Source organism: Lithobates pipiens, unplaced genomic scaffold (genome assembly GCF_037356315.1).
Source record: "Lithobates pipiens isolate NorthernLeopardFrog02 unplaced genomic scaffold, aLitPip1_a1.2 Scaffold_13, whole genome shotgun sequence".
NCBI lineage: Eukaryota > Metazoa > Chordata > Amphibia > Anura > Ranidae > Lithobates > Lithobates pipiens.
In genome coordinates, this window is record NW_027507718.1 from 252,630,409 (window position 1) to 252,653,987 (window position 23,579).

Sequence of the window (23,579 nt, forward strand, 5' to 3'; positions counted from 1 at the left end):
CGGCAGGAAAGGTAATCAGCGTTTTCTAAGAAATTTTTGTAATTTTCTTATAAATGTCTCCTTTAAATTTAGTGAATGTTGGAATGTGTCACAACTGGGGGCTGTATAGAGCACTTACCATCTCTTGCTTCTTTAAGAGCCCACATTGTGTCCAGGAACAGAAGTTTCCTTTCCTCCAGCCAGCAGCGGAACTCCAGTAAGTCTGAGGGGGGTTTTGTCTCCCCACCAGACGCCCTCCCTGTGCTGTTTTTTCTCCCCCTCTTCACGGGGAAGAAGTGCCGAAAATAAAACCGCGAGCGGCACGCCACCTTACTCGGCGGCTTCCAGGCCCCCCCTTTCCCCGTTTTCTTTCACCTCACTGCTGATCCCATAAAATCAGAAGCCCGCATGGGAAAGACTCTTTTTTTTCAAAGTGAAACGAGAGGAGCCATAGGCGACCGGGGGGGGGGGGGCTTAGCGTGGCGTTGGCATCCTCCAATGCCCAGCACGGGAAAGAGTGTTTTAAAGGCACCATTGTTACTGCTGCAAGCTACGGAGGGACACAAGAGCAAAGGTGGCATGAAAGAGGTTTGGTGACACAGGCATTCCTTTTGACACATTTACTACTGCGTCAGGCTGAGCATTGATAGCAGCAACAGGGCTGGACTATTGTTCAAGCATTGGATGCGTTCCTTCTGGTAGTATCTCTGCTTTGTGCATCGGGCTATGGACAGAAGGGGGGTAAAAACACCTCAGAAAAGGGCTCTAGAAAGACTTCTACAGTCATACGAAAGCCTAGAACTATATCAAAAAAGTTCAGAGTGAGCCATCAGGAGTGATGAGTGTTGCAGCTGCTCTTAACACTGCAGCCCCTGTATATATTACTAAGTAGGTTTTTTTTTTCTTTAACCATTTTAGGCTTGGAGCAAACAATTGATGCTTTAATCGCATCCCAGAGTGGGACTAAGCGTAAACGTTCCCCATCTGTTGCTCAAGACCCTCATGCTGAGGAACAAGGGGCGAGAGATGGCGAATTTCTCTCAGGGGACCAGGAAGAGGCTTGTGACTCCTTTTCCGAAGAACCTAATACGGAAGGATCAGGTTCGCAAGAGATTGTTGGTACAGTCTCACTGAATTGGTCCACTCCACATTTTTCCTGCCAGTAGCGGAGTCAATCGATGAGCCCACTTCTGGTTTGGGTTCACTAAAGCCTCTCTAAACTGTTCATGCTTTTCCTATCCATTCATGACTAAAAAAGCTTATGTATTGGATCCAACAGATAAGTTGGATTTCCTTTTTAAAAAAGATGGCGGTAGAGGACCCATGGACTCTACCACTATGGCCAGGCCTTCATTCGCAAGGTCCCGTATTTCATCCTACCTTACAAACGCTAAATTTAATGGTATGGCTATTGAGACTCACATTCTGAAAGACCATGGGCTCTCGCCTCCAGAATAATATACTAGAGAGTCTGGAAAGCATATGTCTCCTGGTGTGAATCCAGGGCTTGGCACCCCAGGAAATATGTCATAGGTAGGATCCTTGAATTTCTACAGATGGGATTGAAAATTAATCTGGCCCTGAGTACTATCAAAGGCCAGGTGTCGGCTTTATCAGTGTTTTTTCAACAACCGCTTGCTTCACACTCTCTGGTTTGTAACTTTATTCAGGGGTTAATGTGGATTAATCCTCCAGTTAGGTCACCCCTGAACCCTCGGGACTTGAATTTAGTCCTGTTGGCATTACAGAAACAGCCCTTTGAGCCAATACAAGATATTACCTTGGTCCTCTTGACGAGGAAAAATATTTTCTTGGTTGCCCTATCTTCTGCAAGAAGAGTATTGGAGTTGGCTGCTCTTTCTTGTAAAGAGCCATATTTGATTATTCATAAGGATAAGGTTGTATTGCAGCCTCATTCTAGTTTCCTACCGAAGGTAGTGTCAGGGTTTCATTTAAACCAGGACATTGTTCTGCCTTCATTTTTTCCAGAACCTTGTTCTGTGGAAGAAAGGTCACTACATTCTCTTGATGTGGTAAGAGCATTCGAGGTCTATTTGAAGGTGACCGCTCAGATTTGTAAAACAGATGTTTTGTTTGTGTTGCCAGACGGTCCTAAAAGAGGACAGGCAGTGTTGAAATCTACTATTTCTAAATTAATTCGTCAAGTGATTGTTCAAGCTTATGGTTTAAAAAGGAAAATTCCACCTTTTCATATTAAAGCGCACTCCACCAGGGCTGTTAGTGCTTCTTGGGCAGTGCATCACCAAACCTCCATGGCTCAGATCTGCAAGGCTGCAACTTGGTCTTCAGTCCATACATTTACCAGATTCTATCAAGTAGATGTAAAAGGTCATGAGGATATCGCCTTTGGGCGCAGTGTACTGCAGGATGCAGTATAAGTCCTCTAGTCTCTTAGTGACCTACTTTTGTTGTGTCTTCCTCCCTTCAGTTGGCATTGCTATGGGACATCCCACATAGTAACTACTATGGCTCTGTGTCCAGTGATGTACGATAAGAAAATAGGAATTTTAAAACAGCTTACCTGTAAAATCCTTTTCTTTGAAGTACATCACGGGACACAGAGGTCCCTCCCGTCTTTGGTATACATGTATATTGCTTTGCTACACAAATTAGGTACTTCCAATAGTGGGAGGGGTTATATAGGGAGTGCACTTTTTGTCTTAGGGCATGCCAGTGTCCATCACCTGAAGGTGGCCTATAACCCACATAGTAACTACTATGGCACTATGTCCCGTGATGTACTTCAAAGACAACAAAAAACAACCCCCCCACTCACGGCACCTCAAATCGCCAGCAGTGGATCCAACTCGTCAAAATTCCCCAACAATATAGATCTAGCAACTGTTATGGATGATCCCTTGATTACAGAACGCATAGAACAAATGACTGAAGCTTTAAATTTCACTTGTGACAACTGGAGGTTTGCTAGCGCATGCCTTGCGTAGGTCTTGGTAAAGGGCTATGTTGTGGAACCCGCATTTAGGAAGTGTTTGACTCACATCACCTTTGAGGGACAACTTCCCTTCGGAAGTATGCTACTGGTGACAAGAACACCCATTTTCCTTAGTGTAAGATTCCCAAGGATCATAGTTACATAGGTTGAAAAATTACACAAGTCCATCTAGTTCAACCAGTCGAACAGTAAATAAATTGAAAAACTACATATACAGAACCCATTACCCACAGCTCATCCAGAAGATCTTCTTCCTCTGTAACTGTTATGAAGCATCCCTTTTGTGATGCCGCTCCTGTGCCCTTTATATCAGAACCCCTGAGCTGGAACACATGGTCTGGCAATTGGGAGGCTTTCTGGCATCTGTGGTCATCAGGGACGCATGCTTATCCTAGTCTTTCCAGTTCATCAGCATTTTCCACCAAGGTACTGTCCACCAATGTAAGACCTGTTGTGCCCTCTTTACATCTACATTGTAGGATACTTAAACAACCTCCTGTTGGCGCAAACTCTGTTGGGCAATGTGTCTTTGTCTTCAAGACATTGCAGCGGTTCGATGGATCTTAAACTTTAAGAAATTGTTCCTGGGACTGGACTCATTGATGCATATATATATATATGGGTCTAGTCCTGGCCACAGCTCAGACCAAAATGTTTCTTCCACACTAGAAACTTCAGACTCTCCAATCTGAGAATCAAACTCTCCAGTCCAGGATTTTTGTGACTCTCCACTGTTGCTAAGATCCCTACGTTTGATGATAGCCTCCTTCGAGGAGGCAGATTCGTTTTCCCAGCTTCACTTCATAACTCCACAATGTCATCAGAAATATAATTAGAACCTTCAGGGCCCCAGTGCAATAAACCATAAAGGGCCCCCCCCCCTCTACTGTGGCAGAACGCTAGGACCCGGTCACAGGTGCGTCCTTTGCAAACCTGGTAGTTCTGCCACTGGTGTCAGTAGTTTTTTGTTTTTGTTATTTTCTTTTTTACAATTTTTCTTTTAGTTATTTTACAATTGTATATTTAATTTATTGCAATTTTTTAGCAGCCCCATTGGGGGGCTTTGGTGACATATTAGAGGTCTAAACTGACCTCTGATGTTTCATCTTTGAGATAAATAACACAGTTTACTATGCCTTCGTTATGAATGAACAAAGTCATTGATCGGTACACAAGCTCGGCGAGATGGGGGGCATTTAAAACATTTTTTTTCTTATTTATTTGTACCTTTTTATTATTTTTACACTATTCTTTTTAAAAAATTGCACTTTTATTCTTATTACAGGGAATGTAAACATCCCTTGTAATAGAAAAAAAGCATGACAGGACCTCTTAAATATGAGATCTGGAGTCAAAAAGACCTCAGATCTCATATTTACGCTAAAATGCAATAAAAAAAATCAAAAATCCATTTAAAAAGATAAATAAAATGTTGCTTTAAGAGCAATGGGCAGAAGTGACATTTTGACCTCCCTTCCACCCTGAAATGGTATGGAGACGGGTGGGGCCATCTTCCCCTTAGTTGTCTCCATACCAAGCCAGGGAGAGGACCCGATCGCCTCCGCCGATACTGACGGCTCCGGTAAGCGGCGGAGGGCCCCAGAGAGAGCGGTGGGGGCTCTCTCCCGCCACTGATAAAAGTGATCTTGTGGTGAATCCACTGCAGAAACCCCTTTTATCAGAAACTGTACTGCTCACTGAAGAAGAGGATACTGGGGTTATGGTAGCTAGCTTCTGCCATAACGATATCGCTCTTCAAAGTGCCGACGTATAGCGGCGTGAGCCGGTCCAGAAGTGGTTAAATAAATTTGCTCATTTTTAAAACAAACTTCTTTCATGCTGTCATTATATGGGCTATCGTTTGTAGAATTTTGAAGAAAATAATGAATTTAATACATTTTGGAATAAGGCTGTTACATAGCAATGTGGAAAAAAGTGAAGCGCTGTGAATACTTTCCCGGATGCACTCTATCACAGGAAGCTTTATGTTTGCTTTACTGTAGAATGCAAGAATTTCAGCTGTTTTCTTCTTTTCATGTTACATATAGGACAGGTTGTGTTCCTCCAATTAGTTTGACAGTGAGTACTAATATATTTTATGTCTTCTAACCAGGTTGAAGATGAAGATGACTTAGAGTCTGGGGATGCAGCAGATGAAGATGATCTGGATGATGATGACGGCAGGGAAGATGACATGTAGAGACTTGTGCTGTGTAAAGACTTAGTTGTCATTTTCCAGAAGAGTGAATTCTCTAGTAATTTCCTTGAATCAGCCTTTAGAGTGGCCATGCGAGAGGGTATGCACATAGGAGGTCTTTTAAAGGTTCAAGCAATTGCCATATGCATATACAGTTAAGTGAATAAAAAAAAAACAGGGCAGTTAGGAAGTGAATTTTAAATTTGGTCATTTATAGTTAAGGCAGTGTTATTTCAGCACCTTTGTGGTACCCTCTGTTTTCTTGTTTAAGGGAAATACATTGCTGTGCAATGCCAGATCTTCAATGCTTGTGCAAATAAATACCTTTGCCTGTTTAGCTCTTCAGGTGCAGCCAGTTCACCATGCTGTATGGAGGAACGCTGTGGCATTACAATAGAGCTGTGTTCCTTTTAGCCAAACTCTATGCTCTCTTTAGTAACTGGAGAGAGAAAAGAACAGTGAGGGGTAGTAAAATAAAGCCCACTCTGTTCCTTTTCCTCTTAGATTTTATGATTTGAGTATAGGCGATGTCAGATGTGATATTTAATGCGTTCACTCCTAAAACAGCTACATTTTTCAAGGCAATGACCCCTTCTGTTGGTTGCAACAGTGGAGGCATCAGTATTTGTAGTACTGCTAAATTCTAATTTCTTTTATTTCTGCCAAGCCTTTTTTTTTTTTTTTTTTTTTTTTTTTTAGTGGGCTGAGAGTTAGGAAACACACATACCCCATCTATGATGTTTTCTTCAGTGGTTTACTTAGCTATGAAAGAGAAGACAAATTATATAATTTATTGGCTTAAGTTGGGCCATAGAAAATTAATAACAGATTGACATTTTAAAGGAGTGAAAACTATGAATTACATTAATTTCATGTTTTACAATTAAAACAATGCATTTACTTACCACTTTTGGCTTTGTGGTTTATTTCTTCTTCCTTTGTGTTTTTATAAAACATACGCTGCTGCTAGGATTGGAAAAACAACCCATAACATTCATACATCTAATGCCTGCAATTAAATTTTTTCTGAAATTCAAGAAGCCAAAATTGAGGTGTTTAAAAAAAAAAAAAATATGCATTTCGATTGGTATTAGAGTGGTATTACCGCAGTGTTTTACACCACAGTTTTGACTGTGTAGCCACTCAAACTAGAAATTAGAAAAGATGTTGGCTGGCAGATTGTTGCATTCAGTTTCAGATGATATTTTTTGAGATTGAAAGCTGATAAAAAACTTCCATGACTATCTATTTGTAGGCACCAGCCTAAGCCCTAAAGGTGGATCTTTTTAAAACGGTGAGAGATAGAAAAAGGAGGGGGTTGGGACTTCATATGAGGCTTTGAACGGGGTAGAACAATTGCCTCCATCCCTGTAATATGGCAATATAGGAGAAGTTTGGGACTTTATATGAATCGTGCAACCGAGGAGATACCACAACAGAGCGTGTCTGGTGGGTAATGGATAATAAGAACCACATATGTTACAAAATAGCACAATGTATAGCAAATAGATATAGTACACATAATTTATTGCATACAAAATGATAACATAATAACATATAAGTTCATATTATAGGCCTTGATAACAAAAAAAAACGCAACTCATTAACATGAAAAAAGATTGAAAAAAAATAATACAAAAAAAATATACACCCAATAATACAGACCAACTAGGATTCTGGGTGCAAGCATGGAGAGCTGGAGGCCATCCAGAGAAATCATCAGCCCCAGGGAGCTGAGGTAGCATAACCCGTGGAGATAGACAGCTGAACCACAGCAGTCTCTGGAAATAAACCCCCATATGTTAATTATGTCAAACATATCCGTCTATAAAAATTGTAAATTGTATAGTGTATAATAACATATAGGGTTGGACTGGAGTGACTAATATTACAGGGCAATTGTGCAGTGAACAAGAAGGTAATTAGAGGGACTGTGCCGAAAAGTAAACCAGTGTGATGAAATGGTAAAAAATAGTGTACTGTATCCCGCCAGAGGGGATAAATAGTAGATACAATCAAACCAAGGGCACAGGCTGGAGAAAAATGGTGGAAAATGGGGAAGAAAGAAGGAGAGAAGCTACCACAATTTATATACCTATATGAACAGGAAGGTCCAGTTGGTGCAGAGTGTCCATAGGAGCATAGACCGTAGGGACTGTCTGGTTGAGCTGAGAGGAGTATAGTACTCCAAAACAGCCAAGGGTAAGCCACCAATTCCACGCTGGCAGTCAATGGGAGGAAGGGCGCCCACAGCCGAGCAGTGCAACACCTCTCTCCAGCTGGCGCCAAACCCCTCATGTAGGATGCCAAGATGGAATCACAGCGCCGGTGCACTCACGGCAACAGTTAATGACCCAGCGCGTACAACGCTGGGGGTGTGGTGTCGACCCAATGCCCAAACCCCCGCATCACCGAAGGGGAGGACCCCGGAGTGCATCGCAGCTCCCAGGACTAAGAAGCAAACAGCCAAACCACTCAACCCAACACACCGCAAGCCAGATCGAGAGATCTGCAAGGAAAGGGTGTAACTGAATACCATATATGTATTGATTTGAAAAATAAAATAAATAGGATTATAACTTGAGTAAATAATAATAAACACCTGAACTAGTGCTAGCGGTGCATAGTACCAAGAAATTGTAATTAAACATGGGTGCATGATTCCATCCCTAATTTGTTCACGAAGAAAAAGGGGCATTATATGCCTTGATAAAAAAAAACCCACCAAACTCATTACAGTGTGTATCCATGATATATAGATAAATATATTCTTGGTTAAATTTGGTACACTCCAATGGGCTTAATATATAGTATTGATCAAAATGGCTTGAAATGTAATCAAGAGGGGCATCTACTAGCTCGACGCCAAGAATATTTTTTATCTATATATCATGGAGACACACGTTAATCAGTTTGGTGTTTTCTTTATCAAGGCCTATAATATGAACTTATATGTTATTATCATGTTATCATTTTGTGTGCGATAAATTACATGTACTATATTTATCTATTTGCTATACATTATGCTGTTTTGTAACATGTGGCTCTTATTGGTTATCTATTACCCACCAGACCCACTCTGTTGTGATATATCCTCGATTGCACGATTCATATAAATTCCCAAACTTCTCCTATATTTCCAGGAGCTGGAAGGCCTCTTCATGGCACCCTGTATCACTTGCAGTCCTAACCTTCTAAATGTATGAGGGTCTCCAAAATGGCAGCACATGCATTCTAATGGATAGATAAGGGGCAGGTGGGCCTGGAGGTAGCTCAGTCCTCAAAGACACAGGGGCACATTGGGCTCATAGCACAATGGCAGCAAAGGTGCCCAGTGTGTCCCCTGACCAAATTTGCACCAGTAATCAAGAGACGGCCCCTGCCCCCATCCTATAACTGGCCCTCACAGCAAGGAGCACATAGAAGGGAAAAATGCATTAAAGGGGTTGTAATCCTTCGTGTTTTTTCACCTTAATGCATCCTATTCTGGTCACCTGCCGGTGACCGGCCCCTCAGTCCCCCCGTTTTACTTACCATAACCCTCTAACTTGACCCGGCAGGGACACGCTGTCTCTCTGCCCAGGGTTCTTACCTCTTGATTGGATAGATTGATGATAGCGCAGCCATTGGCTCCCGCTGCCGTCAAACAAATCCAAAGACGCGAGCACCGTGGGGCCGAGTCCTGCATTCAGCCTCTATGGACACCGAATGCTGGACTAGGGAGTGCGCCCGCAAGGTTACCCCCTCGTGAAGAGCCACGACAGCTGCTGGGGGACCCCAGAAGAGCAGGTTCGAGTCCACTCTGTGCAAAACGAGCTGCATAGTGGAGGTAAGTATGATGTGTTTGTTGTTTTTTTTTAGTTGTTTTTAATTTCCCTTTACAATAACTAAAGACAAAACCAGAGAAAATTCCCAGCTCAACTCGCCAACCAGTCAGCTTACAACTGAATTAACCTGTCCAATGTTATGCTTTAAAAACGGGGGTTTAGTTGACACACATTTGCAAAAGCGTGCATAAGCTGCAAGGCCTCTTCATGGCACACTGTATCACTTGCAGTCCTAACTTTCTAAATTTTTGAGGGTCTCCACAATGGAAACACATACATGCTAATGGATAGATAAGGGGCAGGTGGGCCTGGAAGTAGCCCAATCCTCAAAGGCACATTGGATACATAGCTCAATGGCAGCAAAGGTGCCCAGTGTGTCCCTTGACCAAATTTACACCTGTAACAAAGATATGGCCCCTGCCCCCACCTATAACTGCCCTTCACACCAAGGAGCGCATGAAAGGACAAACGCATGTGTAGCACCCTCCTAGGTAGGTATAATTTTGGGTCTTTCTGCTTACAAGGAAGGCTACCAGGTAAATTTTGATGGCTCTTTGCCTACCAGGGAGCAGGGATCCGGTGATGGGGTCTGCTTGTGGTGTTCAGGTGCTGCACACGCTGTTTGAATGTTTCACACTGGTCCACTAGGAGGGGCATATAGGACAGTGGAAGGAAACCAGACAAATGAGAGCATAGACATTGTTACAGCCCTGGCTCTTGGCAGAGGAAAGTGCCTTGATGCCTTCTGGGTGACTATACGTGCCAAGGGTCTTTGATGAGTGAGGGCGGCTGCTCCTTTTCTGTAGAAGCTGCCATGCGGCCTCAGGTGGTGGGCCTGAAATTGAGAATAGCTGCAACCCGATATCCGGCAGAACTTCTGAGCAGGGCCCTCTTAATCCTCTTGTATTTTATTGTATTGTAACTGTATTGTCTCCTTTTTATATTGTAAAGCGCTGCGTAAATTGCTGGCGCTATATAAATCCTGAATAATAATAATAATAACTGACTGGAAGGGAGACACACCATAAAGAATCTGTTACTACAGTGAGCACAGATCTGTGGCATGAGGCCTATCCTGTGAGGGCCAACCCTTCAGCTGGTAGAGCCATTGGATGGGTGTTAGTCAAAGGGGATGCTAGTGAGTGTCCTGAAGATAAGCAGTTTCGAGTCTACTGCCAGAGCAAGCAAAGGATGTATTCTTCCCATACAAGTGTTGTATGGTATAACAGCAAACCTGTTACCACATCTACCCTGTGAGACCAAAGGAGAACCATTCTTAATTGTAATTAGTTCCAGTTGGAGTATCCCACTATTCCCTTCTGCCATCCAAGTTCTAACAATAAATATCACAAAACAAACTCCTGGATTGGTTATTGGAAATGAGCAGATGAGAGTACGGGTGGTTGTGTGAAAATCCTTAGTAATTGGCTGGAAGATAAGAAGGGGTAAAGATCAGGGACATCTCCACACAGCAATCCCTACAGGGGCAGTGCTACACATGAAAGACAAATACAGAGAAAATCCCTAGCTCAACTCATGAAGCAGTCTGCTTACCAACCAAATTAACATGTCCAACAGTATGCGTTAAAAACGGGTTTAGTTAGCACACATTTGCAAAAGCATGCGTAAGCTGCAAGGCCTCTTCACGGCACCCTGCATCACATACAGTCCTAACCTAAATTTATGAGGAGCTCCACAATGGAAGCACATGCATTCTAATGGATAGATAAGGGGCAGGTGGGCCTGGAGGTAGGCACAGGGGCACAATGGATACCCAGCACATAGCACAATGGCAGCAAAGGTGTCCAGTGTGTCCCCTGATCGAATTTACACCACTAATAAAGAGATGGCTCCTGCCCCACCTATAACGCCTTCACAGCAAGGAGTACATGAAAGGGTAATTATTCATCATTTTAAATTTTCCACATTTTGTCATGCTACAACCAAAAATGGAAATGTATTTCATTGGGATTTTATGTGGTAGACCAACACAAAATGGCACATAATTGTGAAGTGGAAGAAAAATGATAATTTTTTTTTTTGTTTTTTTACAAATAAATATGTGAAAAGTGCGGCATGCAGTTGTATTCAGCCTCTTTACTCTGATACTCCTAACTAAAATGTGGAACCAATTTCCTTCAGAAGTCACCTAATTAATAGAGTTCTCCTGTGTGTACTTTAATCTCAGTATAAATACTGTTGTTCTGTGAAGCCCTCAGAGGTTTGTTAGATAATCTTAGTGAACAAACCACATCGTGAAGGCCAAAGAAAACACCAGACAGGTCAGGGATAAAGTTGTGGAGAAGTTTAAAGCAGGGTAGGTTATAAAAAAAAAATATCCCAAGCTTTGAACATCTCACGGAGCACTGTGCAATCCATCATGCGAAAATGGAAAGAGTATGGCACAGCTGCAAACTTACCAAGACATGGCTGTCCACCTAAACTGACAGGCGGGGCAAGGAGAGTATTAATCGGAGAAGCTCATGTGGGGGAATCTGTCCACAGGACAACTATTAGTCGTGCATGCCACAAACCTGGCCTATATGGAAGAGTGGCAAGAAGAAAGGCATAAGAAATCCTGTTTGCAGTTTGCGAGAAGCCATGTGGGGGACACAGCAAATGTGGAAGAAGGTGCTCTGGTCAGATGAGACCAAAATTAAACTTTCTTTTCCGTTCACCGACTGACACAGCTCCTTTCTTAGACCATCGGGTTGTTATGCCACCTTCAGGAGAGGACTAAGCAGAACATGTTAACATGTTATAACAAAACCAGAACTTTCTAGTTCCACCCAAGGGGCGGTCCCTTAGGCTGGATTCACACCTATGCATTTTTAGTGCTTTTTGCATTTTGCAGATTTGCACTACAGAATGTGTTTCATAGGAAACCATGTTAAATCTGCAAATTACAAAAAGCACTAAAACTGCATAGGTGTGAATCCAGCCTTTGGTAACAACCCCCTAGCCTGCCTCCTGCAGCCTAAGTTTTTTTTCTGCCTAGTGAAGGAGAAGGACCTAGGAACCCTGCGGGCCCATCGGTCCGTGGATTTTTCCTGCAGAAGTTTGCCTTTTGCGCAAGATTAAGATCCTGTGATCTGCTATCAACAGCCGGCTGGGTGACAGGCTGCATAACCTTAACCTTGTAGTCTCCCCAGCCTGGCCAGCAGGCGTGTGCAGACCAGAACTCCACGCTGGGTCGGCCACGACATGCCCCCAGCTCCAGGGGCGGCCGGTGGGCATAATGCCCCGGGGCACACATATGACCGGGCTACTGATGTCTGCGTCACAGTGTGGGTCTGTGATGGAATGTTCCCCAGCTCGCCAGTAATGGTAAGTACAGCTCTCCCTGCCTCTGTGGGGCTGAGCAGCTGGGCATTCCCCGGGAGGTCAATTCGGGGATCCCTCACCTCCCTCTCTTCTCTCCCTGTCCCTATCTTCCCTCCCCCCTACCCTGTGGGGGATGCTGCATGGGCTGCTGAGCGGTGTGTGTGCCATAGACAGGGGCTCCTCGGGGGGGCTCTCACCTGGAGTGGGGACTGCGCTAGGTAGCTGTGCCCTGGATGTCTGTAGGTCTTTCTCCTGGGTGTCTGGAGTCTGTGTCTGCTGATTGCTGTAGCGCTGTTTGCCACCATTTCCTCTGCCTGTTTTCACGGTCCCTCATTGTATACAGTGCTCGGCAGCCATTTTTGGTGTGACCAGGGAGCAGCATGGTCTGACTCCATTTTACTGTAGTTCGGCGGCCATTTTCCCTATGATTATGTCCTTTATATTGGCTGCCATTTTGTTGAAGCCTGAACACATTTTTCATGTTCAGCGCTGTACAGTGGGGCTCAGCACAGCGCGGTTTTCTTTCACATGCATCTGGGAGCTGACACTGGCACACCTAGCTGGACAGCGCAGAACTCGATCAGGGTGGTGAGTTCTGTGGTGGGGGCCCCTCAGCCTGCAGCAGTTAGGAGGGTGAGACCATCAAAGTCCCCAACAGGTGACAGACAGGGTAGGGTCAGCATGGCTTCAGAAACTGGTGTTTCTTCCTCCAAAATCCAGGCAATTGCAACCGGTTTGCCTGCAGACAGTGCAGTGCCTCTGGACGCTTTGTCGGCGGTCCTTAATACGTTCGTTGCCAACATGGAGACAGTGCATAGGCGCAAAGGTGGTATAAAAACGGCAGACACGGGCCCCGCTGTGGCTGGTGACCCCTGCTTTGTCGTTTCAGATGATGCTGACCAGGACCGATGGGACAGTGAGGATGAGTTGTTGGAGCACTTATCATGGCTGTGCGTGATACCCTAAAAATTCAGGAGACAGCAGAACTGTACACCTAAGGTGTTTCCGTATCTGACTTATTTTGATAAGTTCATATACAAGGAATGGGGTCGACCGCAACAGATATTTTCGGTCCCCAAATACATGGCGGTGTGTTACCCCTTGGAGGAGAGCCTTCTCTAAAAATGGTCAGCTCCTCCGGTTGTGGACCCCCCAGTATCCAGGTTAAACAAAGTAACCACAATCCCGGTAGAGGGGACTCCTGCCTTTAAGGACCCCACGGACAGGAAGGCCGAGGCAGTGCCTCGTTCCTTGTTTACAGTTGTGGGGTCAGCAATGCGACCAGTACTGGCATCCGCACTTGTGTCGTAGACACTTACTGAGTGGGCAAAACGTCTGCACCACGAATTGGGGGAGCAACAGGCTTCTCTTGTCTGCGTGAAACTAGCAGACCAGTTAGTGCAAAGCCTTAAGTACATTTGTGACGCGGCCCTGGATACCCTCCCTCTGTTATCCAGGGCTTCAGTGTTAGCAGTGGTGCTGAGGTGCCTGATTTGGCTAAAATGCTGGTCGGCTGACCAGGCAACTAAAAAATCCCTGACGGATTTACCCTTCCTTGGCGAGCGGCTCTTTGGAGCCTTGTTGGATGACATTATTAAAAATGCCACAGGTGGTAAGAGTACCCTACTCCCACAGGCCAGGAAGGCTAAGGAGCCACTTTGTAGGGGAGGGCCTTCTTTTTCCACTCATAAATTTCTTTTTTGTCCGCCTGGGGCTTCAGCGAAATGTCCCCAGCCTGACGGGATGACCTCTGAAGGACAAAAACGTCCCTCGAACCGCAAGCCTGCGAGCAAACGTGCTACCGCATGAAGGTTTGCTCCCACCCGCAACACGGGTGGGGGGGTCGCCTTCGGGAGTTTGCAGCCCAGTGGGCCTCTCGGCTGTCCGACCAATGGGTCTGCGATCTGATTTCCTCAGGCTACAAGATAGAGTTGCTCTCTTGGCCACCAAACAGATTCTTCCCCTCCAGCATAACCGTACCCCGGGTCGCCGGGAGGCCCTAATGGGGGTGGTAAGGGACCTGCTGATTCGCGGGGTGATAGTACCTTTTCTGGAGCCGGAAAGATTCTAGGGATTCTACTCCAATCTTTGTAGTTCCCAAAAAGGAAGGGGTACCTCCAATCTTGGACCTAAAAGCCCTCAATTACTTTGTAAATATACAGAGGTTCAGAATGGAATCAGTTCGCTCAGTAGTCGCTGCACTCCATCAAGGGGACTCCCTGGCATCTTTGGACTTCCAGGATGCGTACCTGCACATACCCATATGCCTTCGGCATCAGAATTTTCTGCGATTTTCAGTTGGGGAAGCCCACTACCAGTTTTACCTCTCCCTTTTGGCTTGGCATCAGCCCCCCGGGTCTTTACCAAGGTATTGGCTCCTGTTTTGGGGTTGCTGTGACAACGCGTGATCGCAATTGTAGGTTACCTAGACGATCTCCTCCTGAGAGCATCTTTTGCCTCAGACTTAGGAGGATGTGGCGATCACAATGCAGACCCTGCAGGAATTTGGGTGTCTGTTGAACCTTAAAAAGGCGGTGATCGTACCGACTCAGCGCTTGAAGTACCTAGGCTTACTGCTGAACTCCCTGGAAGTGAGAGTGTTTCTCCCTTCAGACAAGCTGCAGACTCTCAGAGCCGCGGTATAACTGTTGATGAACCGCAGGTGGTCGTTGCTACGCTTCTGCATGCGAGTCCTGGGACTCATGGTGGCCTCCTTCGAGGCAGTACCCTATGCCCAGTTTCCCACTAGAGTCTTGCAGAAGGAGATCCTGAAGAAATGGGACAAATCTCTGTTCTCCCTGGGTCAGCAGATTCAGATGAGCCAGTTAGTCAGGGATTCCCTGCTCTGGTGGCTGAGGTCCCCGGCACTTCAGTCTGGGAAGTCATTCCCACCTCTGAATTGGACAGTGATCACAACGGACGCCAGCCTAACCGGCTGGGATGGAGTAATGGCAGTTCAGTCAACCCAGGGCCTCTGGTCGGAGGAGGAATCCAAGTTACCGATCAATGTGCTCGAGCTGCAAATGATCAGTCTCTTCTTTAGTGAGCAGAGCGACATATACCGGCCCTTTCGGCCATTTACATCCCGGGAGTGGAGAACTGTCAGGCGGACTACCTAAATCACCAGATGCTGGACCCAGGAGAATGGGCGTTGCATCCGGAGGTGTTCAGGCTACTGTGCCTGCGATGGGGCACTCCAGATTTGTATCTTCTGGCCTCCCATCTCAATTGGAAGGTGCCGAGATTCATGTCCAGGACAAGAGATCCTTGGGCAGACACGCTGGTGACTCCATGGGGTCAGTACCAGCTGATCTATGCCTTTCCTCCGCTAAAACTGTTACCATGTCTGCTCCGCAGAGTGGAGGCCGAAGGGATTCCAGTAATTCCGATTGCCCCAGATTGACCCCAGCGTCCCTAGTACGCAGACCTAGTGCGCCTGGTAGTGGACGCCGCCTGGCGACTGCCGTTCCGTTACGAGGGGACCTGTTGTCTCAAGGTCTGATTCTCCATCCTGCTTTACCATCGCTGGTTTTAATGGCATGGCTATTGAGAGCCAGGTGTTGAGGAACCTGGGCCTGTCGGACTCGGTGATTCCAACTATGCTGAAAGCACAGAAATCTTCTTCTCAGAAGATCATCATACCTGGCTTACATCTCCATGTTTGAGGAGAAAGGATTGCGTCTGCGCTCCTATTCTATATCCAGGATCCTGCTGTTTTTACAGCAAGGAGTTGACCAGAAATTGGCTTTAAGCACCATTAAAGGACAAATATCAGCTTTGGATGTCTTTTTTTCAGCGACCACTAGTGTCTCACTCTATAGGGGAGTGGAAAAAGCTAAATAAGGCAAGGAATTATCAACGCACCTCATCCCAAATATGACAGATAAAGAAAAGCGAGAGGAGACGGGACTGTTACGGTGCTAATAATAGTAAGGGAATGTATAAATAAAAGAGAATATTTTATTAAATGTAGAAAAAGCAATCAAGAAAAATACAATAGACTCAAAATTAACAAAATTACATATATTGGCTACTATACAAAACAGTATGTAAAATCCAACAATTAGTTTAGATAACCATATTCTTGGCAGTTCAGATGGAAAATTCCCGACATGTTTCGCCTATTATTAGGCTTCTTCAGGGGAGCCAATAATTGGTGGAAGAGAAATTGTTTTGTTTAGAATACAAAAAAGGTTCACTATAAATAGAAAAAGAAAAATAATAAAACAGAATTAATGGAGCCGGTCAGATACAGAAAAGCACACTTTTAATCCTCAACATCGCCCAACTGTCTCAAAGGATTGATCAATATAAAATAAACAGTAAGACAGAGAGTGTATATATGTCTTTGGAAGGTGTAAACAAAATAGTACCTACCAATTTAAAACAAATGCGTCTAGTCCCTAAGAAGAAGACCCCACCTAGGATTGGAGAGTGGACCGATCACAGTAAACCGCCCAAAAAGGTGACTGCAGGAGACAAATCAAGCGAACAAACAAATCTAATATTCAAAAAAAATTTTTTCACAAGGAGCTTGATAAAGCTTCCATAGGGATTATTGGTTAATTAATAGGTTTAGAGAGTCCATAGCAGTAAAGAATAAATTTAAGCCATACCTGTGCTTAATTAAATGTGAAGTATGTTGCACATAGAAAGCTGGAGATTGCACAGAGGGAAGTCCTTGGAATTGTGTCTAGAGACCGGTGAGGTGATCTTGGTTGTAATAGGGTAATTTTAAAAGAACACAAGAGTAGAAAAAAGTGTTCAAAAATATAGAGGGAGCCCTAAAACAGAGCAAAAAAACAAAAGGGAGAGTCAGCTGGGCAGTGTGCTCAAGAATGATTTTTGGTCAATTAAAAGAGTTTTTGCTTACCAAAAGCATGTAGGAAATGAAGTCACAATTTTTGCTGTATCACAAAAGCGGCAGTCTAAGCGTACCGCACAGCAGACAACACCAGAACCACACCATTCAGGCTCTAAACAGAAGCGCCAAAAGAGTCAGTCTAAGATCTAAAAATGACCAGAACAAATTTAAATGAATTTAAGCAAGAAGGAAGAAAGAGAGGGTTGGAACAGCAACCTGGTCTGTGTGGACAGACTCTGTGCTTGTTCGGTAGACTGACCTTGCGGCGAAAACATCTATCGTGGACACGGCAGGGCGGACATACCTGCAGCATTAATGAGCGCCTTTTTATCTCCCTCACCACCCGGCGTCTAATGAACGACGCCGGATGTGAGCGGACAGTGAATGCGGAACCGCGCATGCGCGCGCACCCGCGTCACACTGGAGGCCTACAGTCCCCATAATGCCCCTGCGGCGGCGTCTCCGTGACCATGGAGATCAGGAAACCGCGACAAGCAGCAACGGGGAACATGGGAGAGACATTCAAGAGGGCTCAGAAGAGCCATACAGAGAATGTCAGTCCAAGGACCTAGTGAAGCGGATGCGCTCGCACAGCAACCCGCATATTGACAGGTCCGGCTTCCACATAGCTGGACCTGTGTGTCCGTACAGGCACCCATAGCTGTGCGGAAATAAGGTGATCGGACGTGCCTCCCCAAAAAAAGAGAAGGGGGGTCTTTCCAAAGGGGGACAAAAAGACAGAGAGAAAATTTGAGAGTAGTATGCTATATTAGACTTACAAAACTTGGTCTAAGTGATTATCAGTCAAAAAAATGGCTGTTTAATCTGAATTCAATTAAAACCCTTGAGACATATGGAAAAAATGAGGGGAAAAGAAAATTGTGCTTAATGGCCGACTCCATACACATTCATAAAATTACAATAGAACAATAAACAAATTGTAATTAATTTGACAAAATGTATACCGCTACAGAACATCAGTGAAAATAACTACACTGTTGAGATAGTATAAACCAAAAATCAATAATGTTTAAGTGTACTATAGAATTGAAAATAATCAAATAGATTAATGTATAAACCAAAAAAGAAAAAAATGAAAAATAGACGAATCGACAATTGTTGAGTTGGTCTATAGAGTTTTGTATTTACACTATATGAACAAAAAATGAGAGATAAGATGTAGCCGGGATGAGAAAAAAAAAAAAAAAAAAAAAGGAAGGGAAGAAGGGGGACAAGGATATAGGAGTGTGAGGGTACTGACAATTTGGCAGAAAGTGGGTAGCCCCATTTCCAAAGGACTAAGCCCCCCATGGAAAAATTCCATGGGTTCAAGATTGAACATAGTGATTATGGAATAATAAAGAGAATGATGATTTTTAGAGAAAGTGTTTGAATGTAATGTATTCATTCAAACCAGGATAATTAGTAGCTTCTAAAGTATATATCCATTGGGTTTCCAATTGAAGTAAACGCCTGTCTATTTCACCACCCCGGGCATGAGTGGGCACATGCTCCAGAGCAGCGAAACGTACACCGTTAGAATCAAAATTATGGGAAAAGCCTATATGTCTATTTAACGCTGTAGTGCATAATCGTTTAGATAAGGGCAACATGTGATCTCTGATTCTTTTATAAAAAGGGCGCTTAGTCTTTCCAATGTAGAAACATCCACAAGGGCAATTGGCAATGTAGACAATCCCCACAGTTTTGCAAGTAACGTTGTGTTTAATGGTGCGAGTAGAACCGTTGGGCAATGTGACTTGTGCTGATCCAAGAATGAAACGACACACATCGCAGTGGCCGCAAGGATAAGTACCAGTACGGTTGGGTCTAACAGATCATCCTGGGTTGGCACCGTTACATTGATGACATTTTGTTATTATGGACGGGTTCCCTTAATGAACTACATGAATTCTTTGATAATTTGTCCATCAACCAATTTAATCTCAAATTTACGATGGAATTCAGTCAGACCCAGATTAATTTTCTGGATATATACATTAAATTGGATAAAAATGGTGTCATTGATTCAGCTCTGTACCGCAAACCCTCCGCGGGTAATACCATTCTTCATGCGGAAAGTGCTCACCCTAAATCACTTTTAGATAGTATCCCCTACAGCCAATATCTTCGTTTGCGTCGCAACTGCTCTCAAGACGCAGACTTTGAATTGGCTGCACGGGATCTTACCACACGACTTTGCCAACGGGGCTACAGTAAGGCATTACTAAAACGCACCTACAACAAAGTATCAAAATTAAACAGAAATCAGTTAATTTACCCCAAACCTAGATCTACCTCTCATACACCCATACGCATTATAACACAGTACTCACGTCAACATTATCAAATGAGAGCAATCCTAGACAAATATTGGCCCCTATTAACTGCGGACCCAATAATTCATAAATATATCAAGCCTTTTCCCCAATTGACGTACCGTAGATCCCAGTCCATGAGAGACCGACTAGTTACAAGTCATTTTAATACCCATGGATCTGTTAGACCCAACCGTACTGGTACTTATCCTTGCGGCCACTGCGATGTGTGTCGTTTCATTCTTGGATCAGCACAAGTCACATTGCCCAACGGTTCTACTCGCACCATTAAACACAACGTTACTTGCAAAACTGTGGGGATTGTCTACATTGCCAATTGCCCTTGTGGATGTTTCTACATTGGAAAGACTAAGCGCCCTTTTTATAAAAGAATCAGAGATCACATGTTGCCCTTATCTAAACGATTATGCACTACAGCGTTAAATAGACATATAGGCTTTTCCCATAATTTTGATTCTAACGGTGTACGTTTCGCTGCTCTGGAGCATGTGCCCACTCATGCCCGGGGTGGTGAAATAGACAGGCGTTTACTTCAATTGGAAACCCAATGGATATATACTTTAGAAGCTACTAATTATCCTGGTTTGAATGAATACATTACATTCAAACACTTTGTCTAAAAATCATCATTCTCTTTATTATTCCATAATCACTATGTTCAATCTTGAACCCATGGAATTTTTCCATGGGGGGCTTAGTCCTTTGGAAATGGGGCTACCCACTTTCTGCCAAATTGTCAGTACCCTCACACTCCTATATCCTTGTCCCCCTTCTTCCCTTCCTTTTTTTTTTTTTTTTTTCTCATCCCGGCTACATCTTATCTCTCATTTTTTGTTCATATAGTGTAAATACAAAACTCTATAGACCAACTCAACAATTGTCGATTCGTCTATTTTTCATTTTTTTCTTTTTTGGTTTATACATTAATCTATTTGATTATTTTCAATTCTATAGTACACTTAAACATTATTGATTTTTGGTTTATACTATCTCAACAGTGTAGTTATTTTCACTGATGTTCTGTAGCGGTATACATTTTGTCAAATTAATTACAATTTGTTTATTGTTCTATTGTAATTTTATGAATGTGTATGGAGTCGGCCATTAAGCACAATTTTCTTTTCCCCTCATTTTTTCCATATGTCTCAAGGGTTTTAATTGAATTCAGATTAAACAGCCATTTTTTTGACTGATAATCACTTAGACCAAGTTTTGTAAGTCTAATATAGCATACTACTCTCAAATTTTCTCTCTGTCTTTTTGTCCCCCTTTGGAAAGACCCCCCTTCTCTTTTTTTGGGGAGGCACGTCCGATCACCTTATTTCCGCACAGCTATGGGTGCCTGTACGGACACACAGGTCCAGCTATGTGGAAGCCGGACCTGTCAATATGCGGGTTGCTGTGCGAGCGCATCCGCTTCACTAGGTCCTTGGACTGACATTCTCTGTATGGCTCTTCTGAGCCCTCTTGAATGTCTCTCCCATGTTCCCCGTTGCTGCTTGTCGCGGTTTCCTGATCTCCATGGTCACGGAGACGCCGCCGCAGGGGCATTATGGGGACTGTAGGCCTCCAGTGTGACGCGGGTGCGCGCGGGTGCGCGGTTCCGCATTCACTGTCCGCTCACATCCGGCGTCGTTCATTAGACGCCGGGTGGTGAGGGAGATAAAAAGGCGCTCATTAATGCTGCAGGTATGTCCGCCCTGCCGTGTCCACGATAGATGTTTTCGCCGCAAGGTCAGTCTACCGAACAAGCACAGAGTCTGTCCACACAGACCAGGTTGCTGTTCCAACCCTCTCTTTCTTCCTTCTTGCTTAAATTCATTTAAATTTGTTCTGGTCATTTTTAGATCTTAGACTGACTCTTTTGGCGGCTCTGTTTAGAGCCTGAATGGTGTGGTTCTGGTGTTGTCTGCTGTGCGGTACGCTTAGACTGCCGCTTTTGTGATACAGCAAAAATTGTGACTTCATTTCCTACATGCTTTTGGTAAGCAAAAACTCTTTTAATTGACCAAAAATCATTCTTGAGCACACTGCCCAGCTGACTCTCCCTTTTGTTTTTTTGCTCTGTTTTAGGGCTCCCTCTATATTTTTGAACACTTTTTTCTACTCTTGTGTTCTTTTAAAATTACCCTATTACAACCAAGATCACCTCACCGGTCTCTAGACACAATTCCAAGGACTTCCCTCTGTGCAATCTCCAGCTTTCTATGTGCAACATACTTCACATTTAATTAAGCACAGGTATGGCTTAAATTTATTCTTTACTGCTATGGACTCTCTAAACCTATTAATTAACCAATAATCCCTATGGAAGCTTTATCAAGCTCCTTGTGAAAAATTTTTTTTTGAATATTAGCTTTGTTTGTTCGCTTGATTTGTCTCCTGCAGTCACCTTTTTGGGCGGTTTACTGTGATCGGTCCACTCTCCAATCCTAGGTGGGGTCTTCTTCTTAGGGACTAGACGCATTTGTTTTAAATTGGTAGGTACTATTTTGTTTACACCTTCCAAAGACATATATACACTCTCTGTCTTACTGTTTATTTTATATTGATCAATCCTTTGAGACAGTTGGGCGATGTTGAGGATTAAAAGTGTGCGTTTCTGTATCTGACCGGCTCCATTAATTCTGTTTTATTATTTTTCTTTTTCTATTTATAGTGAACCTTTTTTGTATTCTAAACAAAACAATTTCTCTTCCACCAATTATTGGCTCCCCTGAAGAAGCCTAATAATAGGCGAAACATGTCGGGAATTTTCCATCTGAACTGCCAAGAATATGGTTATCTAAACTAATTGTTGGATTTTACATACTGTTTTGTATAGTAGCCAATATATGTAATTTTGTTAATTTTGAGTCTATTGTATTTTTCTTGATTGCTTTTTCTACATTTAATAAAATATTCTCTTTTATTTATACATTCCCTTACTATTATTAGCACCGTAACAGTCCCGTCTCCTCTCGCTTTTCTTTAGTGTCTCACTCTCTAGTGAGTACTTTTGTTCAAGGGGTCCGACAAGCAGTTCATCCGGTGCGTCCACCGCTACCCCCGTGGGATCCGAACCTGGTGTTATGGGCACTTCAGAAACCGCCATTTGAAAATATCAGAGATCCCTCTGTTGACCCTTTCCCAAAAAGTGGTCTATCTAGTGGCTATTACGTCGGCCAGGAGGGTTTCGGAACTGGTGGCCTTGTCTTGCAAGTCGCTCTATCTGGTTATCCATAAGGATAAGGTGGTGTTGCGTCCGCAACCATCTTTTCTGCCGAAGGTGGTTTTGGCGTTCCACATCAATGAAGACATTGTGTTACCATCTCTGTGTCCTAAACCGACACATCCTAAAGAGGTTGCCCTCCATTTCCTGGACGTGGTCTGGGCTCTGAGGGTGTATTTGTCGGCTGCGGTTCCCTTTCGGAAGTCAGACTCCTTGTTTGTTTCAGTGGCTGGTCCGAAAAAAGGCATGGCGGTCTTGTCGGCCACCATTTCCAGGTGGATCAGACAGATTGTAGTACAGGCCTTCGCCTTGAAGGGGCGGGTGCCCCCCTTTCTGGTCACGGCCCACTCCGCCAGGGCGATTGGTACCTTCCGACATCAAGCGTCTGTCGCTCAAGTGTGTAAAGCGGCAACTTGGTCTTCTGTTCACACCTTTACAAAATTCTACAAGGTAGATGTCAGTGCATCGGCTGATGCCTGTTTTGGCCGCAAAGTTTTGCAGACGGCTGCGTAATTTGCAATGGCACTTTAATTTTTCCTGTTTTTTTGGCAAAAAGCACAGTTACTTTTAAGTAAATGCACTGTTGCATTTGTTCCTGCAAGTTTTTGAGGTGGTTTGTAAGGTAGTGACTCCCAGATTGAGGAGCACTCTGTTTTTTTGTGGGTAAGCCTGGATTCGCACCTATGCATTTTTGGTGCTTTTTGCATTTTGCAGATTTGCACTACAGACCATTTAACCACTTAAGCCCCGGATCAATTTGCAGCCAAAGGACCAAGCCCCTTTTTGCGATTCGGCACTGCGTCACTTTAACTGACAATTGCACGGTCATGCGATGTGGCTCCCAAACAAAATTGACGTCATTTT

At 44.0% G+C, this 23,579-nt stretch overlaps 1 protein-coding gene across 4 annotated transcripts in view; it reads left to right on the top strand.

Annotated features, from left to right (window-relative positions):
• Positions 1-6,057, top strand: part of USO1 (USO1 vesicle transport factor) — a 119,684-nt gene extending 113,627 nt beyond the window's left edge. For all 4 annotated transcript variants that reach the window (XM_077476544.1, XM_077476546.1, XM_077476545.1 and 1 more), the window contains one exon: positions 5,067-6,057. In XM_077476544.1, coding sequence (XP_077332670.1) covers positions 5,067-5,153 — 87 coding nt within the window. In that variant the 3' untranslated portion in view covers positions 5,154-6,057. The remainder of the gene's footprint in view (positions 1-5,066) is intronic.
• The last annotated feature ends 17,522 nt before the right edge of the window (positions 6,058-23,579 follow it).